General features: G+C 33.9%; 1 protein-coding gene and 1 pseudogene across 2 annotated transcripts in view; one reads left to right on the top strand and one right to left on the bottom strand.

Annotated features, from left to right (window-relative positions):
- The window catches only part of LOC128982831 (regulator of nonsense transcripts 2-like), a 46951-nt gene extending 36030 nt beyond the window's left edge, over positions 1-10921 (top strand). For both annotated transcript variants that reach the window (XM_054401859.1, XM_054401858.1), the window contains 7 exons: positions 1170-1299; positions 3519-3620; positions 5178-5281; positions 5986-6145; positions 8522-8664; positions 9240-9332; positions 10803-10921. In XM_054401859.1, coding sequence (XP_054257834.1) covers positions 1170-1299; positions 3519-3620; positions 5178-5281; positions 5986-6145; positions 8522-8664; positions 9240-9332; positions 10803-10916 — 846 coding nt within the window. In that variant the 3' untranslated portion in view covers positions 10917-10921. The remainder of the gene's footprint in view (positions 1-1169; positions 1300-3518; positions 3621-5177; positions 5282-5985; positions 6146-8521; positions 8665-9239; positions 9333-10802) is intronic.
- A 1009-nt stretch (positions 10922-11930) lies between these two features.
- LOC129000523 (small ubiquitin-related modifier 3-like) lies at positions 11931-12218 on the bottom strand (annotated as a pseudogene).
- Between the last annotated feature and the right edge of the window lie 13434 nt (positions 12219-25652).

Raw genomic sequence — 25652 nt, 5'->3', positions numbered from 1 at the left:
CAAAATGAATTTTTTTCAACATTAACGAGATCATCAGCGGGAGATTTGCCTTGCAGTAGTTGGTACGACTCCTGGGGAGGGCATATCGGTAGTGGGGGTATAACTGACGAGCCATAATGCAGCATTGGTAAGCGATTTTCGTGTACCTGCAAGTCTACTTTGTCGGTTACTGTCGGTCGTGTTCCTGCATTGAAAAATAAAATGGCATTTCATGAACAGAGTGCGAACATTAAAATGCTGCACTACTGCTTGTCAGCTATACCCCCACTACCAATATGCCCTCCCCAGGCGTACTAACTATTGCAAGGCAAATCTCCCGCTGGCGATCGCACTAAATGTCTACAGAAATTCATTCCGGGAATTTTTTTACTGTAGTAGTAGTTTGTATTGGTCATTTCCAATTTATATTTGTATCTATTTCATAGCAAGATAACTTATGGATTTTTAAACGTGATTAAAAGCTTATCAGCCTACTTGAAAGTAGTTAATGCCTTTAATGGAATAGTCTGAAGCCAAGGTATTTTGTAGCTGTTGGCCTCTTTGGTAAATGAGACTTTTTGCATTATTAATATTGATTTTTGTTACTTAACATATACAAACTGTTGTCAAAATGTGTCAAAAAGGTTCAAAAATTAAAAAAAAGTTTTTAACTCAAGGATTTTGATTCAATTTGGCTTGATTGAGCTGTGAGTTTGTGAATTTAAAACAACAGTTTGGCTTGGCTTGAATAGATAAATTACTATTCCCATACTTCTAGTGTTTGTGGTGTTCTTCAAATTTTAAACTATGATTTCCTCCTTATTAAATCATATCCATCATCATATTTATTTGTTTGTTCCTCTATATTTTTCTTTGTAACTTCAAATAAACTTATTGGGCTACTTTCTTACCACATTTTGTTTTTTATATTTAGGTTTTAAAATCTCTGATCCTGATCTACTGATTTTCCAAAATACTCCTGAATTTTAAGAGGAGTGAAAATCCCTTCCAATCCCAACCTGCAAATCCAATCATACCCAATCAAACCGCTAAAGGTAAGACCACAACTTTATATGAATAAATGTGAAGTTTAATTATTTTACACTTTTACAGAGGTATCTTTCTTCTTTCAGTAACTTAAAAGTTTGCGTAATGTAGCATTGCTTAAAAATTGTTTGTTTTTTGTTCAGAATGATGATGAGCTTAATCCAATTATGGAGACAGAGAATGAAAATGAAACAAATGATGAAGAAGAAGATGACGTTGAGGAAGATTTGACTGGAGTTGATAATACCAGGCAAGGCTCATTGTCTGATGAAGGTATGTTTATTATTGTTTGAAACAAAATATTGTTTTGTAGTCTTTTATGATTATTGGTTGTGATAAAAGAAGGGAATAAAGAAAAAGAATATCTTCTCTGAAGGATGTGAACAGGAGCATAACATAAAATATTTGAAATAAGTTAATGTTCTTTAGCCAAAGAAACAGCTGAAGAGAAATCCTGTTTAGAAAACTTTTGCCAGGAAGGTACTGTTGGGACTATTAGCCTGGGCGCGCGGCTGGCTATGGCACGTGAGGAAAGGAGGTGGATATTACTCGTTAAATCCAGTAGGTGGGGGGTCTGAGCCGTGTGCACAGACTAATGGTCCCAACTGTCTAAAAACTGTAAACCACTAGTTTCTATAAATATAGTCTACAAAACTCACAACAACAACTTTGAGTTACTGTACTATCTATATATATAAAATCCAATGTATGTTTGTCTGTTTGTCCTTTATGGACTCTGAAACCGCTCAACAGATTGTGATGAAACTTTCAGGCATTATTTAGCACTATTCAAGGATGGTTTGTGTGAAGTTTGGTGCAGATGCGTCAAAAGAGCTCCGCCCCAGTGGCTCTGGAGTTTCCCATGTTAACCTTAGGAGTACTCATATTTAAATGGAATTAAATAATCTTAACAGCTGGTTCAACTAAACAATTTGATTCTGTGATGTTAAATAGCATTAAAAAGTTAATAGGTTTACCAACAGGGTGCAGCACTATTATTTTTTTAAATTTATGACAACAGCTAATTTGCAACTGAAGGTGAGTGAGCGTATCGAACGAACTTTAACCAGGACGTGATTGAGCTATGCGAACGAGCTCATCTTGAAAATGAACGAGCATTTTACATAAAACCACATTAGGACAGGACGAAGTCTGTCGGGCCAGCTAGTTTCAAATAATTGCCAAGCTATATATCCAAATTATAATACAAATTGTGAATAGCTTTACTAATACAGTAGAACCCCTGTCAACCGAATTTGGATGAACCGAAACCGGGGTTAACCGAAATGGTTCTCTAAAATAATATAGGGCTGTAAAATGTCTTCAGTTATGTTAGTACAAAAACTTACTATATAATTGGTATCACAATGTTTATTAGATAAGCAATCAATAACTTTACAATTAGCGTAAAAAAGAAGAATTCATAAAGTTAGCTATAATTTCTCAACATAAAATAAACATACAGTAAAATCTCAGGAATCCGTCAGATATTGGATCGTGAAATTGCCGGATTACTGGAATGTTATCAATAAAACAAATAAAATGCACTTAAAAAATGTCTTCGAAGATCACGCGATCAGAAACCACTATAATCCGACATTCCACCGCGATCGGACATAACGACAATGATGTTTCCGAAATTCTTCTTCGAGACGATGTTAATGTTTACACGGCCGTGGGAGATGTTCATGACTTTGCCACGATCACCCAAGACGACGATGACGTTTCCGTGATTGCGGGAGTGGATGGTGATATTTACAGGCCCGGGGGAGGAGATCAGATTTTTGCCGTGGTCGCGGAAGACAACGATAATGTCTACATGACCACGGGATATGGTCAGGATTTTGCCGTGATCGCGCAAGACAACGATGACGTTTCCGTGACCGCTGGAGTTGATGATAATGTCTAAACGGCCGTGGGAGATGTTCATGATTTTGCTGCGATCGCGCATGATGGCAATGACGTTTCCGTGTCCGCGAGAGGCAATGATAATGTCTACATGACCACGGGATATGGTCAGGATTTTGCCGTGATCGCGCAAGACAACGATGACGTTTCCGTGACCGCTGGAGTCGATGATAATGTCTAAACGGCCGTGGGAGATGTTCATGATTTTGCTGCGATCGCGCATGATGGCGATGACGTTTCCGTGTCCGCGGAAGACAACGATAATGTCTACATGACCACGTGATATGGTCAGGATTTTGCCGTGATCGCGCAAGACAACGATGACGTTTCCGTGACCGCTGGAGTCGATGATAATGTCTAAACGGTTGTGGGAGATGTTCATGATTTTGCTGCAATCGCGGAAGACCTCACCCGCCAAAAGACGCCGGATTACTTGAGTGCCGGAGTGGCGCAGTGCCGGATAGAGTCTCCTGTACTAGACAATTTTACCCACTCAATGTTGGTTCAATAAAAATATAAATTTAAAAAAATATTAATATAAAAAATATAAATATGAAATAAAACTTGAGATAATAATGTTTTAGGGGAAGAATCAGATGAGGAAAAATCAGTCGCTCAAAGTTTGAAGAGCTTAAACAACGAAGACGAACACAACAACATAAAACACATGAAAATCATTGACAGAGGTAAGTAAACAGATTTAACCATAGGTTGAATGACAACTGTCTACTTTTATGGTTTTGAGGTACTTTACCTATTGCTTTTTATAACTGTCCGAAGTGGACTTAATGCATACCGGTAATTAAGTGTATGAATTAACTGTTTGTATTTAACCTAGAGTCATTAACCCAGATTAAGCACAAATGAAAAGTTTTACAACACCTAAGTTTTACATTTTTTATATCTGTTAGCTCTATATTATACATTACTAATATAGAGTATCATGTGCCTTCAAAATGGAAAACAGTTGAGTGTGAGGCATCACACAACGCAGGATTGGCATGTGCACAGATTATATTTTGAGAAACTTGATTTCAGCATATAAGGCTCCATTTTACAGATGAACCCTCATTTCACTAGGGACTCATTGTGTTAGGTCCAAACTGCCATTAAGTCAAAAGATTAAATATGGCTTTCACTATTTCAAAGATAATACATTTGCTGTGAAGATTAGGTCCAAAGAGGTAAAAGTCATTGCTAAAACATACAAGTTTGTATTCTAATACTAGTAATACAGTTTGTGAAAGTTTTAGTTTGGCCACGATAGTCACTGAAGTAAGTAGTAGTATAATGATAAGTGCTATTTTCCTATTTGGAAGTAGGTAATAAAATGTTAGGTCCTATATCTGCTAATGCAGTTTTTGGTATTCAAGAACCTTTCAAATGTTAACTACACCTTGTAGCACAGTTTAACTTTGTATAAACCCAGCATTAATGTAAACTAAAATACTCAAAATATGTTTATAAGTATCAATGATCAGGTACATGATCTTTGATTGATTCCACTGTTTGATAATCTACAGGGTGTTTTTTTATAAAACACAACCTAAATAATTAATTACAAGTACACATTGTCACTGTTTAATGACAAAATAAGCTAATAAGTAGCTCTGCTTTCTTTACTTCATTGCCGATCAGCTGAAATGCATTTTTCATTCTTCTCTCCATCTGTTATTGTTATTGGGGATTTATTTCTTATAATACTCATTATGTTTTTCTTCAAACCGTAACTGGTATTTAAGATTGATTAATTCATACTTGTGAAAATATCAGATTATTCATCTTTACATTTGTTACATGTTATAACCCTAGTTGAATAATTAGGTACTAGAACCTGTAAACTTAACTCTAACCATTTCTCAATTTATAAAAAAGTCTTAACGTTTAAAATGGTATTTTAGAATACATTATCTTTGAACTTGCAAAACACAATGTTGAGTTTTATTTACAATTAATTCCAAATTACACTAAGCCATTTAGAAAACAATGAAAAAATACTTATCAGTTGGTCGGTAACGAAGTAAAGGAAGCAGGGATGCCAACTTATGACCTTGTTTAGTCCTTAAACCACGACCCATTGTCCTTTTAATTTGGTTTAAGTTTTATAAAAAATATTCTGTAGAATATCAACCCCCTTGGTCATGTCCCTGATTCATCATTGATATATTTGTCCAATCGTTAATGCTTTTCTGTTGTTTAAAATTTTGATGTTAAATGTTAGATTATGGTATATTTTGTTATAGAAGAGACCCAAAATGATGCTGTAGTGGAGAACGGGAAAAAAGACTGGATTAATGACAACGATGATCTTGACGTAGACTCAGACAACGATCTATCGGACAATCAGGTTAGTATTACTCAGGTCCATTTTAAACTCATTCCACTTCGTGAGAATTTTTGTTGTGTTCTAACCAAACAGTGAGAGGTTTATCTTGTCAGAAAAAGGTTTAATAGAAGTAAAAAATTGCTGTAACCAAAATAGATTAATGAGTGCCGGCTGATGGCATGGTTGGCTGTACGTGAACAATTAATACACTAGACATTATGAGGTAAATAAAACACTTGAACACATAAAAAAATACTTGTGTATTCATGTTATAAAATATGAAGCTTCAGGTGTATTCAATAACTATGCAAAATATATTTTCTTTGTCTTGAGTATCGTCTTCATTTGAGAAATTATATCTAGTAATATTTTCTTCAGGGCAACTACATATATACTATTCTCTTATCAATTTAAGACTATACTCACTGATTCTAATACAGCTAGCCAACAAATGTTCCAAACGGGAGGGTTGGCTGTTCAATTGGTTTAAATAATTCTTGCAGTTACTGTACTTTTGGACATGATGAGATTTGGAGGTTGTGCAACAGTCGAATAGTGTATTTTGATTTTGAACGTCGTGACACTTACTTAGGCCTATATCATTACACGTCGTGCAACACTCCCCATTTAATTGTAGTCTATTCAATATTATTTGGCAGTTTATACACACTTTTTAACTTGGAAACACACTGTTATGTCTAATTCTATAATTTTTTTCATTGCAGAACTCAAGAAGCCATAGTCCTGAAGATGATGATTTCCTCGCAGCGTTCGACAAAATGGTTTCAGATAACCTTCAAGATCGAATGAGAGACAATGTCAAACCCCAGCATGTTGATATTCCCGTCCCTCTACATGTGAAAACAAATGCAAAAAAGACCTATGGTATGTGTTTGTTCTATAATTGCTAACTTGATCTTGAAATCAAACTATTAATTATTGTTACAAAAAGGACCATTTTTGTACAGTGATGAAGGAGTATAGGGTGCAGCGTTTCTTGTATTAGAGCACTAAACTTCTGTCCTGTAGGTCTAGGATCAAATCCTGCTATTCACCTATGAATGTAGTATTGGATTACTGGTGTGTAACCTTCACCATAAGTTGTGATTGGTTCAGTGCTCCCCTCAAGCTGGAGTTAATTCTATAAAGTAAGTGAGTAGTGTGATGTGTTGTTACTGAAATTTATCGATTCCCGATACCGAGATACCATAAAAATTGATTCTCAATTCTCGAAAAAAGTATCACATTTTCTGTATGGATTGGTTATGGTTATATTACACCAACCAATTATAACTAGAGTTGTGTATTATTCCAGCTTCAAGAACGAATTATTAATAACTAGTTTACCTTGTGGTTGCCAGATTCTTGAAATGTGTAGATATCTTGCTCGATGTACATTTCGCTACATGTGTAGCATCGTCAGGAGCACAGTTTGTCACATTAGGCTATTTAACACAAACACTATTTACAAATATTTACATTTTCGGTCGGATGACGATTTACGGTAAAGTCATAGGAACCCAGCGCGCGAACGCGTGCGCATACCGGAGGCACTACATGTGTCACTATTTGACTGACAACTGGCTTGAGGAGGTATGTTTGGGGAGGTTCGGTCAGGGGATGGGGGTGAGTTTACGATGTTAGAGCTTTCTCTTCTTGGACTGCGACGTTGCCAAGTCTCTGCGCTGTTGCCACAATGATCTTCTAGATGGTTTATAAGTTTGAAAATTATTGAATTGTTGTAATCAACAATGCAGGATATAAACCAGCATACAGAGTAAAAACAAATCCCGTCCCAAACTACAGAATAGCTGAGAAAACTGACATCCCAATAGAACAAGAAAGAGGCATATATAAAATAACATGTGCACCACCATGTCAAAAAGAATACATTGGTTATACTAACAGATCATTTAAACAGCGATTCAAAGAACATAGTGCCAGCCACCACGCCAATCCAGAATCATTAGTCGCCAAACACCTGAAAAGTAATCAGAATCACCACATCTCATTTCCAGAATCATTAACAATCCTCAAACGCACCAATTCTAAGTCAATAGCGAAAGTCCAAGAAAGCTACCACATATATAAACATACCCATATTTCAAATGCAGACACCCTGTTAAACAAAAAAGAAGATTACAACAGTTCAATAATTTTCAAACTTATAAACCATCTAGAAGATCAATGTGGCAACAGCGCAGAGACTTGGCAACGTCGCAGTCCAAGAAGAGAAAGCTCTAACATCGTAAACTCACCCCCATCCCCTGACCGAACCTCCCCAAACATACCTCCTCAAGCCAGTTGTCAGTCAAATAGTGACACATGTAGTGCCTCCGGTCCGCGCACGCGTTCGCGCGCTGGGTTCCTATGACTTTACCGTAAATCGTCATCCGACCGAAAATGTAAATATTTGTAAATAGTGTTTGTGTTAAATAGCCTAATGTGACAAACTGTGCTCCTGACGATGCTACACATGTAGCGAAATGTACATCGAGCAAGATATCTACACATTTCAAGAATCTGGCAACCACAAGGTAAACTAGTTATTTATAACTAGAGGTGTGCCAGTCTGAGATTTTTTGGTTGTGGAGACATCATCATCCTCTTCCCCATTCATTGCAAAATCTTGAATATCTCCCTCAGTAACGGAAACATCATAACTGTCGCCTGCGGAAACAGAAACATCATCATCCTTTACTGAGATTGTGGAAAAATCATGAACATATCCCGCAGTCGTATATACATCATCGGGAAGATTCTGATTATCTCCTGCGGCCGTGTATACATTATCGTCGTCTCTCGCGGTTACGGAAACGTTATCATTGTCTGTCATGCACAATCGCAGTAATATAACGATCACGCGATCTTTACAGACATGTCAGGTTTATATTGGTATTAACTTTTGACGATCAAATCTTAATACTGATACCAATGTCTTAGGTATAGATGGTATCGAGAATCGGTACAGAGAATCGACACATCCCTAATATAAAGTAAAAAACAGATATGTTGTGTGTCTATATCTGTATTGAAAATTTCTTCACAATATTAATTACATTAACTGTAGTGCAATACATAATTAGTATAGTTATACTTATTGTGTCTTTAGAGTTTTAGGGATAGTGCAACTGGTAGAAGGAGAATATAAATCAATTATCTTAGTGAATCCATATTGATTACCAAATATAGTGTTTGTGCTATATCAGTAGATAAATCGTTCATTTTTATATTTTTAAACCAAAACAATGTTTTTAACAGAACAACTTCAAGATCCGGAAACGGAAGAAAAAGGAACGGTCAATTTTGTTCTAATGTTGAGGAAAGGGAACAAACAACAATACAAGAGTGTTGCTGTGCCTACTGACTCTGAACTGGCTCTTAACCTGAGATCACAAGAGAAGGTATAATTGAACAAGATAATTCTTTCATATAAAATACCTAGAACTTAATTCAAAGTCTTGCCTAAGAATTAGGGAGCTGTAATGGGGTTTTAACAACATGATGAACATAGAGGTCTAAACGATCAACTCCCAGAGATTATTCACTGATTTCATGTATATTTCCGTATCATGTTTTCCTTTACCTTATATAGAATACAAGACAACAGATAAATAAAAATTCACATAGAAAGGTTTTTAATGGACATTGGACGTGCACACAAACACACACAGTTAAGATAAGTGAAAAGTAAGAATATTCTTGATTAAAGATTAAACCTACAAAGAGACTACCCATCCTGTCAAATTTCACTCTAGCCATCTAATGTTTATATTATGTGAACCTCACCTACCAAGTTCATGAGTGTCACACCAGACCTGACCAACACTAGATTTGACACCCTCAACCAAAAAATAATGTTTTCTCATGACCAGGGAGACTATTCAATTGTTGAACAGACCTAACAACATAGTTTAATACTGATAACACTAACACTAGAGTATTAGTTTTACATATTTAATCAAATATCTTTTACTAGGCGGAACGAGTAGAGATGGAAAAAGTCAAGAGGCTAACTCTCGACATAAACGATCGTCTGGAGGAGGAGGATTACCAGGATCAATTGTGTCAGGTAAGATTCTATGTTCTTTGATGAAACATTTATTTTTATCATATTTTGCAGTCACATAACCAAATATCTCAATACAGTAGAACCTCGATACCAAGACTCTCATGGGGACTGTTAAATATGACTTGTTGTTATCAAGGTTGACATGTTATCGAGGTTTCACTGTATTTTACATGTTTTCAAAGGTGTTCAGTTAGATTGAACTAATTATAATATCTTCAATCATCCAGGAAGTGCAGTGAAATTTAAATAAATTTGAGTTTTTTTGTCTTCTTGTGATGGTGAATTGTTTCAGTAAAATTTTTAAGATGTTACTTCCTCATCAATATTAAAAAGTTAAATCTAAAGTCTTTGCTTGTTATAGCTCTTTACCAACATTAATGTAGTTACTATGTAGCTTGAGCCGTTAATGACAGCTAAACGATTTTTGCCATTGTCTTTGTGTGAATCCTTCCGAGTAGTCTGTGGTGATGTGGAGTAGTATGAGTGTAAATGAAGATACCTGGGCCCTATATACCTTCCTCTCACCACTTCCAAATCACGCACATTTCCTGTCGTTGTTCAACTCTACTGGAAGGAAGCTAACTACCTTGTCAAAGTGCACAATATTACCTTAGCTGCATATCACAGCCAGCTTTTATGTTATTTAATATATCTAATTGTAATATAGTGAACAGTGAAATAAATATATATCTGGACTTATTCTGATTCGTGAAAAGTAACTAGATTTAGCAAATGTGAATTCTAAATTTGGGATATTGATTACCAGACCACGGCCATTGGTGAACCTAACAAATCACATAATTAATTATTATCTACCCTAACCTACACCCTTCCCCAACCCCTACGAACCTATCTAGACATAGTCTTATGCTAGTAGTTATCCGGGCTAGTCGACTGTTGCTGGTGGCACGCAAGACACTACTCAGGTACTCTACTCTCGCCGGCTCGCCGCAGTGCTTGCCGTAGCTGCGCGCGCACCTAGCTGTCTCACGTGACTTGCACTATTGTCTTGTATCGAGTCGCTATAAGTCCATTTTGGCAAAGATCCTAAATCCAAAATTTCCATACATTAATCAGACTTAAAAAAAAACTAGAAATTTTTTTTATATAGTAATCTAACTACCATTGTTAAATTCTGATCGTTTCATTGTCAGCAATTTCAACTAAATGAGGGGAGTAACGAATGTAAGATTCAATTCCTTCACACTTATCCAGTTTGGTCTTACATACCTGGCCAAAACAGGTTTGTAACACATGAGTTTTGTGTATAGTTGTCTATATACTGGCAAATCTGGTCCCTGACTCAACTTGGTGTTTAGGACTTTCATATTGACAAAGAATGTTTGGTCAATATAAAAATACGGTTTTTGTGGCACACTTAGAGTTAATTTGAAACCAGTTTGTCTCTCGAGAGTATTATATTGCAAAACCATACACGGTAATAAATTAATTTTTATTTTCAATTTACAGAATCAAAAACCAGCTATGGTCAACCTAAACCGAGAGAGGAGACACAAATATCAGCATCCCAAGGGAGCCCCAGATGCAGATGTTATATTTGGACGGAAAAAGGTCCAAAGATAATTGTTGTAAACAGGCTACAGATTTTAATTAAGATGAGTTTTAAGCAAATTTCCCAAAGGAAATAAGCTTTTTAAATTTTAATTTTTAATAAAATTTTAATTTTAACAATTTTTAATTTTAAATATTTTTTAATTGTTATATATATTTATTAATATTAAAATTATATATATTTTTAAGATATTTAAATTTTACAGACTTAACAATAGAAACATTGGATTAATCAACTTGTAATTTCCATCAGTCAACTTTACAAGGGTGAGTCCTTTAGCATTTATAGCCGTTATATTTTTTCTGGCTCTTTAGAAATCCTAGTCATTATAAAAGTGTTAACACCTGCCTTGATCCCTAATTTTTTTGGTGTAAATATATGTCTGTAATATTTTTTATTATATCAGCATATTCATGTAATTATATTTATTGTCTATGTATTAGGTATCTTTGATTTTTGAGGTTTTTGTTTGATAATTTTACTAATTTGGTCTCAGGTTATAAAATTTGTCTGAGGTTCCTTTTTAATTATGATATTTTTTTGTTTTAATTATTTACTAGTGATAATCATTTACATTTATTATCGTGTGTACAAACTTTAAATATGTGTTTTTTTCTGTTTTCATAGTGATAGTTTATTCTATACTAATTTAAAAATTATTTTAAGTGGTTAAACAAGTGAAGGTTTTTGTTTGGCTCCACAGAAACATTTATGTTCACATTTGCATCCGTCTCCTCTCATTGTGGCTTACAACTATTAAGGAATGGATTGTAAATACAAAAAAAATGTTTACAGATATAAGCATGTATTTAGACCTTAACTATACGCCAATGAATTGTCTTCTTAATTTGGATTTTTGTACCTATCTGTGTGGGTAAATCCTTTAATGTCATTTTTAAATTATATAAAACAATATGTCATGTGAAAATTAAATACATAGTATTTTCAGAAATGAATAACTGAAATTTCATGAGCGTTGTTTAACGTGTCGCACAGTGTTTATAAATTCACCACATCACAGGGAACTACACCGTCGTTTTACAGTTCTGGCCGCCAATCTGTTGTTGGTAAACTTCTATAGTATCCCCTTCCTCCATCTCTAGGGTAAAGGGGGTGTAACTCTCGTTTATTGCTTGGCCAACAAAGCGGAATCTGACAGCTGCCATGGCTAGCCCCGCTCGATCACTGTAGGCATTTATCAGTTTACGTAGCCGAATGTGTTTTTAAATTTTAAATTGAATGATGGCATTATCTTGTCCCATGACTTTCAGGTTGATGTGTTCAGTTTCTCCCGCTTTCTTGTCCTCGGCCATGTTGAATTATAGATGTTTGAAGATAAAGAAATCGCACAATAACTACGAGCTACAAGATCCCAAGTAGTACCTAAACATTTGCCCGACGAATAATCTACTACTTGTTTCCTCTCATTAGTTGCAGGTTTGTATAGTAGTACATTTGAAACTGGCTAATCGGGCATGTTTGGGACATCAGCAGTACAGGGCTATTTAAAATTCTTGATTGCTGCCATTTAAAAACTCCCATTATTGCTAAGATAGCACAAACACCCCTAAGTCATGGTCAAAAGGGCATTTTACTGAATACACCTAATTTCACCCAATGCTCGGTTTGACAATAGCACATGGAAGGTTTATTCAATGTAAAGGTAAATGGTTCCAACAAACTGGGAGAAAGTATGTTCCCTTTAGCTTGTCAAAAACCCTTATATGTCTACAGACTGAGTTTAGGTGGTATTATCAAATGTGAACCTTTACCACTGCTATAGCAAATTTATTACATTTCAAGGTAGCAGTTATGAAATACCTTTGATGTAAAATGTAACCAAATCGGTTAATTTTATCATAGTTTGTGCCCAGTAACTATGGATGGAAAATTGTATGCTTAACACAAACTCTTTTCCTAAAATTTTATCCAACATAATGATATTATCAATGGCTTTTTTAGAAACTGCCTTAAGTATTCCATCGTAAATGTATATTGTGTTACATCCAAACCCATAAAAAACCTTGTAAATTCGACTTGAATAACAAATTTGGAAAACCAATAAAAAGGGCCCCTCGACTTGCTCAAGAAATTTATTTTATACTTTGTGTTAAAAACTGCAAATGTTTTAAAAAACTGTTTGCATTTCAAGCTTTATAATGGTATAAAGCATGTCATATTTTATGTCTGCCTAAGTGGAGGCATATTGCGTTAAAAATAAAATTAATTATTTTTTCACTAATTGCCATTAATTACAAGAAAGCAGTTAATTACATTAATTAATTCAGTGAAAGTAGTGAGCAAAGTTGGCTGTAATATTTTAGTACAGTTAAAACTATTCATAGTTTATTGAATACTAGGTAAAATAAAAGTAGAGTATTTTCTAAATACAAGTTTTTTATTTTTACACCATTTGACAGTTTTCAATCTAAAGTATAAAAAAATACTCTTAAAAACTTTTGGCAAACTTTTCATTGATTTTTCCAAATTTGTTAATCAAGCAAAAAAATTGTGAAATTTTAATTTATAAGGTTTTTTTTGTGGATTTGGCTGTAACAAGCTATATGTTTTCTAATAAATAGAATATTTAATGCAGTTTCTAAAAAGGGCATTGATAAATATCATTATGTTAGTTAAAAACTGAGAATAATGAGATTTTATTAGGCCTTGTTATCAAAATGAAAGGTAAATTGGTCCTGGGCCTATGTCTTACCGTGCCACATACGGTAATAGCTACTTTCTCATTGGGACATTGGCTAAAATGGCTGCCAGTAGTAGCAATAAGATATATATACTAAACAATTATCACAAACAAAATAGAAATCGGACCAAAATGGCAGTTAAAAATTACTTTCAATAACCATTGTCTTAATAATTTTTAGCTGCCATTTTGTTATTAGTTGTCCGATTTCTATTTTCTTTATGTTTATTGTTTAGTTTTGTCAAGACCTGTAAAATGATACCAAACTCGACCATTCTTCTTGTTTGACAATTTTGAGCTACCCCCAACCCCTAAGGGCAAAATTTTCAAATTCAACCATCATTATTGTAGCCCCTCATATCTAAACAGGTTGCCGCAAACTGATTTCAAATATATCAAAAGGTTTGAATGTTAAGGGGGGTGCAAGTTAATTTTCAGTCACCCTCATGGTTATTTGGATTTGAAACGTTTTAGGGTGCCATTTTGTTATTAGTAGGGATGGACGAGATTGGATTTTTAGTTCGAGACGAGTCAAAACGGGATTTTTAATTTCTCATAAAATTTCGAGACGAGATCAAGACGGGATTTCCCTTCTCATACATAACAGGAAATAGCACGTTCCACATTTTAACCTGATTTTTTAAACATTTTTAAATACCTACTGATTTAAGACAGACTGGTTAAATACAAAAATAATAATAATAGACAAACATATTTAAAATATTTTATTCAAAATCATTAATAAAAACATCAGTATATAAAAATAAATATTAATAAGGCCTAACTTATTGAAAATAACTCTTCGGCCTGAGAAACATGGAGATATCAGTTAGTATATAGTTAAACTTTGAAAAATATCAAATTTATAAGTCTAAAACAACAGTATTAACAGTAGTTAAGTATCAAGTAACAATTTTTAAGTCTTGTGTTATTTTTAGAATGATTTTGGAGTGACTTATTTTGGCTATGTTTTCAGTAGTGAAACATGTCTCACACTGCTTACACTAACAAAACTTCTCATCATTTGCTATGTCAAAAAAAAATGATAAAACAATTGAAGCAATATTTTAATCTTGTCTCAAAAAAATCTCGACCAAAATAGAATCTTGTCTTGTAGAACAAGATTTCAAACTTCCCGAAATTTCAAGACCTGTCCATCCCTAGTTATTAGTGGTCTGATTTTAGTTTTCTTTATTTCAATTGTTTATTTTTGTCAAGACCTGTGAAATGATACCGAACTCGACTATACTTGCCATTTGAAAATTTTGAGCTACCCCCTACCCCCGCTACCCCTAAGGGCAAAATTTTTTAAACTAACCATAATTATTGTAGCCCCTCATTTATAAGAAGGTTGCTGCAAACCGATTTCAAATATCTCAAATTGTTGAAAAGTTAAGGGGGGGGTGCAAGTTACTTTTCAGCCACCCTGTATGGCTATCAAAATGGTGTCTTTTTAATGCAATTTGCACGTATAATAATGCCCTAAAGTTTTGACACTGACTTACCAAACACCCTGTCAATTTTAAATTTATCAGATTTTGGGTAATTTTTGCTAAATGTGACCTTTACTTTATCAAGATCACGCTGTATCATTATATCCATTTAAGCCAATGGAAGAAAATAGGGGGAGCGAGCTGGTCTAGTGGTTAGAGCGTAGGACTTCGGCCCAAGAGGTCCTGGGTTCAAATCCTGCCAAATCACCAATGGATTTTATCTAAGTGATATTGCCGCAACCCCTAGGTCTAGCCTGAAGTAATGTGAAATACCCCCGCTGCAGCAAACCTGCCGACTAAGCAAATTTCCATTTGTCTGAATTTATTTTCAATTAAATCTATTTAAATAACGTTAGGTTTAAAGAGTACCTAGGTTTGCTGCTGCAAGGAAACTAATGAAGTTGTATACTAATGAAGTATACTAATGAAGTTAGTATATTATTAATAGCTTAATTTAAAATAGAAAATTTTGCCAAGTTTGATCAAAATATGTCCATAAACAAGCAAACTACAACATTTTACAAGCAATCTGACACATACTTTCTCCCATTAGATTGTCAACAACCTTTATCATTGGAAAGTGGTGGGAGTAACTTTGATATATCATGGGGGAAATCATGAAAGTTGCAATAACTTTTGAACTGTACATTTAACAGCAATGGAGTGTGTGCCATTTCATTTAGAGTTAAAAGGGCGATAACATACTAAATTTTAATCCAAATCGCCGTCATTGATTTGTGGTCTGATGCACTGAGCCACTGACTCACCCCTGTTTACTGCTAAATAAACGGCGTTTAAGAAGTTTTGTTATTGTGATTAAATTCAAATAATTCATTTCTTATGTCTAACACTCTGATAAAAAATAAAATGACCAGAATTGTTAATTTTTAGAATTGTTTTTGAAATTCACATAATTAAAAGCTTTGCTTTGATGGGGGTATTTAACTGTAAATAAATGCATAGTACAATATTCCATTATATTTTCCCTAACCAAATCTCTACTTTATCTACCAAGCACAAATCCTAAAATTTGTAATTGCATTTTTAAGTTGTCATGTTATCATTAGATTTATCATATTACATTAGTACATGTTATTTGTAAAGATCAGATCATTAGTTAATGTTTCGAATGATTATTTTTCATTAGTCTTTCTTGAAAAAAATTTTTGTGTACATAAGTTAATGTATATGTAGTTGAGAAATGGTTCCCAAAGAGTAATTGAATGTCTAGGGTTGTAAATTTCTTTGTTTTTAACTTGTAGTATAGTAAGTGTTTTCAATACAAATTCTGTTATTTTGTAACAACAAGGTTTTTATTTTACGTATATTAAGGTTTTTAACAGAATTGAATGCTATTTTACATATATTTTTATTAGATTTACCAATTGAAATCATTACTTTGGCAGTCAGTAATCAAGGTCAGATTCCATCACTACTGTATGATGATGTAAATTTGTAATTTCAGTTTTATGTTTAAATTTACATCTTGGATGTTTGGAGGATAAATGCAATGATAATTAAATGTCTCAGTTTTTTATAGTAGTTTACAGAAAAGATTCATTTTACAGCATTGTTTACTTACTTTATAGCATTGTATTTTTACTTCACAACAATGGTAATGAACCAATGTGGTTCCAGGATTGATAGAAAATAAGTAAAATTGTTTCAAACGTCAACTAATCAGCTGTTGAGACCAATTTAATTGTTATTGAGTGGTGCAATTAGTGTTTGGTACATTGAGTCTTGTTGCATCACTGTCAGTGGCAATGAGAGGTTATAAATGAAAACATAACCTCTCTTAGAAGTTTTGAGTAGTGATTTTTAGTAATTAAAACACTGTCGTAGGTAAAGTAGTGTACGCAACTCATGTAAATAGTGTTAACGACACTCATAGAAGTTACTCGTGTCGTTAACACTAACCTAACGCAATTGTTGCATAAACTACTATTATGCAATTGTTGCGTTAACTACTATTATGCAATTGTTGCGTTAACTACTATTTTTTACTTTATTGTGATGATGTTTACATGGCATTGGAATGGGTACTCATTTATTTATTATTTTATTTTGGTTCCATTGAAATTATGATGATTAGCATGATGATGATGATGCATTGCAATTATTTGTTCTCACAGGAGATAAGCCTGTTAAAGCTAATCTATAGTATTAATTTGTATTGTTTGAATCTGATCTTGGATTTAAGTAGTTTAAGTTTTTACATATTTATGTGAAATATTTTAATAATTAATTAGTATCCTATTAATAAAAAATATTTTCTTTCGAACTACAATTAATTATATGACGGTAATAAAGGAAAACCCCCTGTTTTATATCATTTCACTGAAATAAAATTTTGTCGGAAAACATGTTTTATTTTCCTATTTGTATACATAACAAAGATGTCTTACAATAAATGGTGCCAAGCAAATAATATAATATAAAACACAAAACATTTTGCCAACAAGAAATTCCTCTACTATTAAACAAATTACATCTTTTTAAGTATGATGTAAATGTAAAACACAATGAATCAAAATGAAAAGGTTTGAGATTAACTAAGAAGAATCACTACAGTAATCATGTGACAATAAAGTTTGATTTGATTTGATTTTGCTTGTCTCCCCACTTAGGTGGAAAATAATACAAAGATGCAGGCAGAAATCACCAATGAAAGGTTATGTTTGACAAAGAAGAATCACTACACTAATCACAGAACATTTATGGAAGGTAAAATTATTTATTTAAAAATAATTATTATTCATAAATTCAAAATGTTAATGAATATTCAAAATGTAGACGTTGGCCAAAAATGTACTTATATTATATGATATTCAAAAGCATAAGTGTTGTAACTCTTTATAACATAATAAAAGATAAATCAGGTAAAAAAGTGTATTATTCCATTAACATAGAATAGAAACTAAACATAAACAATAGTAATCAAAAAGAATAAAGATCATATGATCAGCTGGTAATTCAAATGCAGTCTATTAGAAATTATAACAATAAGGCAAATTGTATGCTTTTTGGACACTAAAAATGTTCTATAAACTTTCATAACTAGACAAAAAAGACCTCTAAAGATTAAAATGTAATATATTTATGGTCTGAAATTATCTACAGCAAATAAAAATATAGATTGAACACAACTCTGGCACTATTTGGAACTTTAACAAAGGATTTCTTGTGTGTTTATGAACAACTTACTCGCCTACATCAATATTTTACATGTAAGTATACCCTTTAAGCACAAAACGATCATTTCTCCCAGGTCTGTTTTCTGTGTTCGTGTTTTCGAAATGTCATGTGTAGATTTGAACATAATAATTGTCATCTTACAGAGTACCGGATGATTTTTAATTAAATTGTTTTTATATAAGTTTGAAGATTTATTAAAAATTCTAAACAAAGACAACGATACGAATAGTATTTACATTGCAGCGGATTTTAGTATTGATGTTTTGGAAAGCACAAGTAAACCACAGCAATGATTTGAGTTTCTTGGTTTTATTACAAACATTGCTTCTCCCACAAGGATAACAAACAATAAGCTTCTTGTATTGATAATATACTTTCACTAAAGTTAAAATCATTTGAAGAAACTCCATCAATGAACTTAGAACTAGGTAAATCTGATCATAGGGCAATCCTTATGGATATTTCTAGAAATATTTCATCCCAGCAGAAAAAAAACTGCTATACCTAGGTTTAAAAGAGGATTTATTTAAAACTAGTGTACATGTTGCTCGAAATCGAGCAATTGCAAAGAAGTAAAGTAGTTATTTAAACACAAATAACTTATTTAAAAACTAATAAAAGTCACAATTTCCGATAAGTTTAAAAGACTCAACTCATAGATTACGTACCTAACAGTTCCATATAATAAACATTTCTTGTAAATATTTTATAATTTTTCAAAAGCTGATCTGGTTTTTAGTGTATTTTACAAATCTTTCCCACAATAGCCGCATTAGGTTGTCAATGTTGATCTTCGTCAATGATAATGTAGTCAGCATGGTACTACTACCCATTGTTGCCAGTACGTTTACAAATTTTAGTAATTTTTTATAGCGATTAAATTGTTTTTACATTACTTAAGAACTGCCTGATTTTCTGCATAACCTCTCTGTCACAATTTTATTTGCTTAAAAAATGACAATTTTAATTGGCATTAATTTGGCTAGTTACTGTTATAGCGTAAGTTATATTTACCTGAAAAAATGCAGAATTGAAAGGCCTAATGTTGTTCAGATGGGTTTTGTTTCCCTTGAATGTGAAAAGTGTGAATCCTTTAATGAAAGTTTTATTAAAGTTTCTTGGATGTAGTCAAATTATTTTAAAATCACTTGACTTTTATGAATACATATATTTAATGACCTTGCTTTAACAGTTTTATTCTGCCTTAGAGGGGTTTCCTTTGCCAATCATCATAAAGTTAAGGCCGTGTTTCCTACAAAATAGTAGCACTTCGGCTAACATCCTTCTTCATTGTTTGTGGGAATCTTCATATTTGTAGGTGTACGTCATAATATAGAATGATTACTATAGTATTTTTCTATTTTTTTAAATCTCTATTTCTTCTACTTGGTGGCGTTCTGTTACTTTCCTATGTTTACATGGTTAACAAATCTATTCTTTCAATGATTAGGCCTACTCAAGAATTACAGTACCCTGTCAATTTATTTTTCTTATTTGGTAAAATATATCAAAATGCCCCAGCTTTCTCGATTTTTTACATTGTAATATGTACAAATGTAAATTAAAATAGTAAATATTTAATTTCAACAAAATCAGTAAATGTACCGAATGCGTTTCATTGAATTGAAAAATAAATAACAGCAATTAAATTATACAGCTGATCAAAATGTAAACAATTACGTTCTTCATAAAGATAACATGGGAACTTTAAAAGCCACTGGGGCAGAGCCCAAAGGACTTTTTCAAAAATGTAAGGCCAGTTTGCAAATCTACGCGACACGCTCTTTCCAATGAGACGTCAGTGGTTAAAATCGGTTAAGAAATGGCGGAGGAGTTCAACCGACAAAGTTTCATGTAGCGTATTAATTATATAGATTAAAATATTAATTAATTTATTTAAAAAATCAATGTTACAAATTGGCAAGTTTCACTTGATAAAACTTTCAACAAAAATTGTTTAAACTTTTTTGTAGTTTTTAACGAATTTTTGATGAATCCTTTCCTTTGAAATTTTTTTAGTAATGGTAAGGCTTAAAATAATAAGAAATGGATAACAAATGAGTAAAGCAGTGGCAGATCCAGAGGGGGGACGAAGGGGGCGACCGCCCCCCCTCAGGCATACAAATACATATACTTTTTACTGCATGTAATACAGTATTGCATACACATTGTGTAAAATAATTTGTCAAACTAACTTTGGACAAAGAAATGGTATAAAACTGCCATTTTGGAGGCTTAGTCTACACAATTTTTTTTGGGGGGATACCCCCGACCCCCTCGTTCACCCCCCCCCCCCCTTTGTGACTGTTCTAGATCCGCCACTGGAGTAACCATTTTTTATCCATTTCTTATTATTTTAAGCCTTACCCTTAACTAAAAAAATTTCAAAGAAAAGGAAAAATGTCAAGTTTTAAGATTGCACTTTGCACTCGAGTTGCACATTTTTCCTACAGTTACCATAAAACAAATAAATTGGCAAAGAAACGTGCCTTCACGTTGCAAATCTGGAGTTAGACAAAGTAATTAGAGTGAGACAATGTTAACATTGTCTCACTGATGAGCAAATTGGCCACTTTGCTTTCTCAAATCAGTGAGAGAACATGCACATTGTTAGGATCAAGTAACTGTAGGAAAAATAAATTGTCAAAGAAAATATATGATTCTAGTCTTAAAAACAATTCAGAAAATAAGAGTAAGGCTGCTTGGGAAGTTGTGACATCTGAGCTTAGTTGTAATAAATCTTGTCATAACTTCCCTGATATTGTAATAGATGACAGTGTGCCTATTAAAAATGGAGATGATATAGCTAGTTTTTCAACAAAAATTATTTTGAGCTGAGCAATGATTCAATCTTGTGAGCAGGAAGCATTAATCTTAACTCAGACTGACTTTAATTTAAATCAGGCAAAGTTTAGTTTCACAAATGTGACTGCAGATGATGTTATTAAAATAGTAAAAATAAAAAAAATAAAAAAAAAATCAGCAAGATGGGATGTAATAACATTGGACATTATGAAAAAAGTAATGCACTCGATTGCTGTCCCTATATCTGTTTTAATAAATCAATCTTTCAAAATGTCTGTTTTTTCTGAAAATTTAAAATATGCAGAAGTAAAACCTCTGTTCAAGAAACTGATCGTCCCATTTCAGTTCTTCCTTCCTTTTTCAAAATGTTTGAAAAGATAGCTCTAAATCAAATTTCGACATTTTTAGAAGCACATTCAATTCTGGGTTCTGAGCAATTTGGATTTAGAAAGGGTCACAGTACAGTAGGGGCAATAAATAAACTTGTTAACGAAGTATCTTGGGCTTTGGATGGGTCACAGAATACCATGGGGGTCTTCTGTGACCTTTCCAAGGTCTTTGATTGTGTTAACCACATCATACTTTTAAAAAAGCTTGATGTGTACCAATTTTCAAAACAATCAATTACATGGATTAAATTATACTTAGAAATCCGGTTTCAAAGAACTGTAATTTTGAAAAATTATTTAAAATCAAAGTCTTCTTGGTAAAACATTAAAATGGGTGTTCCACAAATAAGGGTCTAACTTAGGACCTTTGCTCTTTTTACTCTATATAAATTATTTACCTAGAAATGTTTCATCAAAAATTATCTTATATACAGACGATACAACTGCAGTTATCAAAGCCAGGTCTCATAATGAATTGGGAGTTTAAAATTAATCAAACTTTCTTTGAATTGGCAAGCTGGTTTGAAGCTAATGGACTAAAACTTAATCAAGATAAAACTCAACTATTAAATTTCCGTTCTGCACGGTCTAAAGAAGGTTACAATTCAGAAATCATCTTTCAGAATCAGTTGATACCACAAAGGCCCTATTACACTTGGTCACCAGGCGACGTCACCGGTGGCGTCACTAGTGACGTCACCGGTTACTGTACGAGCAGCCTCCACTCCAGTGTCTACATACATTCAGCGCTGTCACCTCGTTGAATGACTTGTGCTCTGTTAATCCACGTCTTCTGTTCTATAAATTACTCTCCAGTTTAAGTTATTAAGTTATATAGTTATAGTTAAGTTATATAGTTATTTCAGTTATTACTCTTCAGTTTAAAAAATGTCCAGTGATCAAATATTAGTGAATAAGCGGGGAAGAGATGCAGGGAAAGGAAAAAGGGAAGACGATGACTCAGTGAAAGGAAGCCAGTCTAGTGTAAAATGTAGTGCTGAAAAAGATACCAAGAAAGGGGAAAACCAGGAGGATTGTGTTAAAAAGTCCCAGTCTAGTGCGATGGTTGTCGGAGACAAAAGTTGTGGAAGTGATGTCACAGGGAAAGGAAGCAAACAAGTTGATAATACGAAAAAATGTGAGTTGCTATTGGGCCAAAAAGTGAACACTGAAGATTTTATTTGTGCTGTTGAAGGCCATCCCTCGATTTGGGATGTAAGTTCCGATGATTATAGCAATAAACATGTCAAGTTGAATGCATGGAACGAGATCATGACTTCTTTCATTCAGGATTTTGATGAACGACCCTTGGCTGAAAAGAATACTCTAAGTAAGTAACTCAATTTAACTACTATACTAATTTTTTTAGGAGTCCGAAGGTATAATCACAAGGGTACTGTAAATGCTCTTATTGAAAATATAAGTAGGCTCGTGACATCTAAGCTGGCACTTGGCCGATTGCTACTAGCATCTATTTAAAAAACAGTATGTCTCGTCATGCTATACTGTATTTGTACCGAGCTGTGTGATTTAACGATGAGTGATGCGTGTACTGCAACTTGTTATTTATTGTTGAGTGGTGAATATTTTAAGTTAAAATTGAATAACTGACAGCTTAACGAGGCACATGTTTACCCGGTAGAAAAACGTCCCAGACTGGCCCAAGGTGGTCCTCGCTCCGACCTGCGCCTTTGATGTTTACTGACAACCTACCGGAAGTGACGCGCAACCCCACTCCGCGCCACTCTGGCGCTTGCCATCACGGGCATACCCTGTCACACCATGTGACAATTGTTCTTGCACACAACAATATGCAACACACACGCGTCGTGGTACCAATGAATACAGAACCTTATAACAAACAAAACCATTATATTAAATTAGACGACGCTACGAAAGATTTCCGCCAGCGGCAGTTCCCAAAGTAGGAAGCGCTAGCGTCGCCAGCCAAGTCCTCGAGAACTACCATTAGCGGCAATTTAAGTGTCACGAGTATACTTATATTTTCAGCACATAAGTGTGTTTATTAGTAGGCCTTAAATTGCACACTTAAAATCAATGTAAAAATGTAAAATCAATCTAGGTGCCATGGAGGCTAGAAAAATTACATTGTTGATGTAAAATACAGGTCATTATATTCAAAAACATATAAATATCCACAACACACAAACTCACTAGGTTATTTGAAAATTTTGTTCTGAAAAATTGTAGAGTTCTGAAAACAAAGGAATTGCTATGCTACCTATACAAGTTTGCATTAAACAAAATAAATAGTCCTGTCCTTGGAGGTCATACTCCAGTATCTGACTTATAACACCTTGTTTTAAGATTGTTCACTAAATTCTTTCCATTTGCCAAGGTACGGATCCTTCTTCACTGACGAAATAGTCACAGAACATGTCCCTGAGCTGTGTTGCCTTTTTAGTCGATGCTTGACAGCCGTCACTCCAATCATACAAACCATCGATTGATAATGTGTCTTCAACTTTGAATCCATCATGTTCTCTGACAAAATTATGTAATAAACAGCAGACTCTAATAATGCTCTCACACAATGGAAGGTCTACATCTAACGGCCGATGAAAAATTCTCCACTTGTTTGTCATGATTCCAAATGTACACTCAATGTTCCTCCGGGCACTGCTGAGTCGGTAGTTGTAGACACGTTTCTTAACATTCAAACATTTTCCTGAATAAGGTCTTAGCAATTTGGTCGATAGCCCGAAACCTTCATCCCCAATAATCACATAGGGCATTGGCTCATGGAAACCCTGATAAGACAATTGAGCTTCAGGGATATTTAAAGAGCCATCAATGAGTTTCTTTTTGAAGGTACTGTCCTTGAATATAGTAGAATCGGATGACTTTCCATAAGCACCTACATCCACAAAAATTAATTTATAATTCACATCTTACATAGCAAGCAGCAAAATTGGGAAAAAGTGTTTATAGTTTTAGTACAACGATCCACGTCCTATCGGCTTGGTTATTCTAACTTGCTTTCCATCTATGGCTCCTATGCAATGTGGAAAGTTTGTTTTCTCGTAAAAATCAGCTGCTGTTTTTAGCCAAAACTCTTTTGTAAATTCTGGAAAACAAATTTCTCTGACGTTTTTCCAGATAGAATCCAAAACTTGTCTTAGAAACAGTGAGATTGCGGGTTGGCTTATTCTATATTTGTAATGTAGATCTTTCATTGAAGTTCCCGTTGCCCAACACCTAAAAATATAGATGAATATTAATTAATTGAAAATCATCAGTCCGTACTAAACAAACAGTTACTGTATTAGGTCATCGCTCTCATAAAAAAGTCCTATGGCTGCAAAACAATTCATTTTATTGGTTTTATTCTTGATCTCTTCCACTTGCCCATGTTTATTTGTTTCAGTAACTCTCATCCAGAGAAAGTGGAAGTCCATCCGAGCTTGCTATACAAGGGAACTTCTTCGTTTGAAAGGTATCAAAAGTGGATCGGCAGCAACCAGGAAAAAACAGTATATATTTTTTGAACAACTCCGTTTTTTAGAAACCACCAGGAAAGAAACGATGTTAACCATAGACGAAGAAGAAGAAGAAAATGAACATACAATGCCGGCTGATAGTGAACAAATCAAACGTCAATTTAAACAGGGATCAAGGAAACGGCCAAACAATGACCAAGAACTGATTGGATTCCTAAAGAAAAAGGTTTTATCCACAGAAAGAACAGCTCAAACTTTTGATGAAACCAATGAGGACAAATTGTTTCTTCTCTCCATGGTATCAGAAATGATAAAAATACCTGTTGAAAGAAAACTGAAACTCCGAGGAGATATCATTTCCCTCGTTGCTGCTGCTCAAGCCCCCTTGCAACAACAATGGAATGCAGAGAGTCCATACAATAATAATCCAGGACCAATCGTGACAACAACCTCCTACTACCCATCAAATGTATCAGCATTCCATCAACCAGTCTTCAATGCATTATCATCCTACTATGAACCAGCCTACTTATCATTCGTTACCAACATACCACTTTACTTTTCGTCAGCAATCTGTGAACCAGCATAATAACAATGTCGAAGGCCATCTAGAAGGCCACAACACTAGTTGTAAGTAAAATTGATTTAAATTGTAGGAGAAAAAGAGAGAAAATGTTTAGTACATGTTTATTTGAAGGTA

This window comes from Macrosteles quadrilineatus, unplaced genomic scaffold (assembly GCF_028750875.1).
Source record: "Macrosteles quadrilineatus isolate MER2022 unplaced genomic scaffold, UCM_ALF_1.0 Scaffold_1__1_contigs__length_201487025, whole genome shotgun sequence".
NCBI classification, from domain to species: domain Eukaryota; kingdom Metazoa; phylum Arthropoda; class Insecta; order Hemiptera; family Cicadellidae; genus Macrosteles; species Macrosteles quadrilineatus.
Note: the sequence above shows the minus strand (reverse complement) of the source record. Positions and strands in the feature narration are given on the sequence as shown.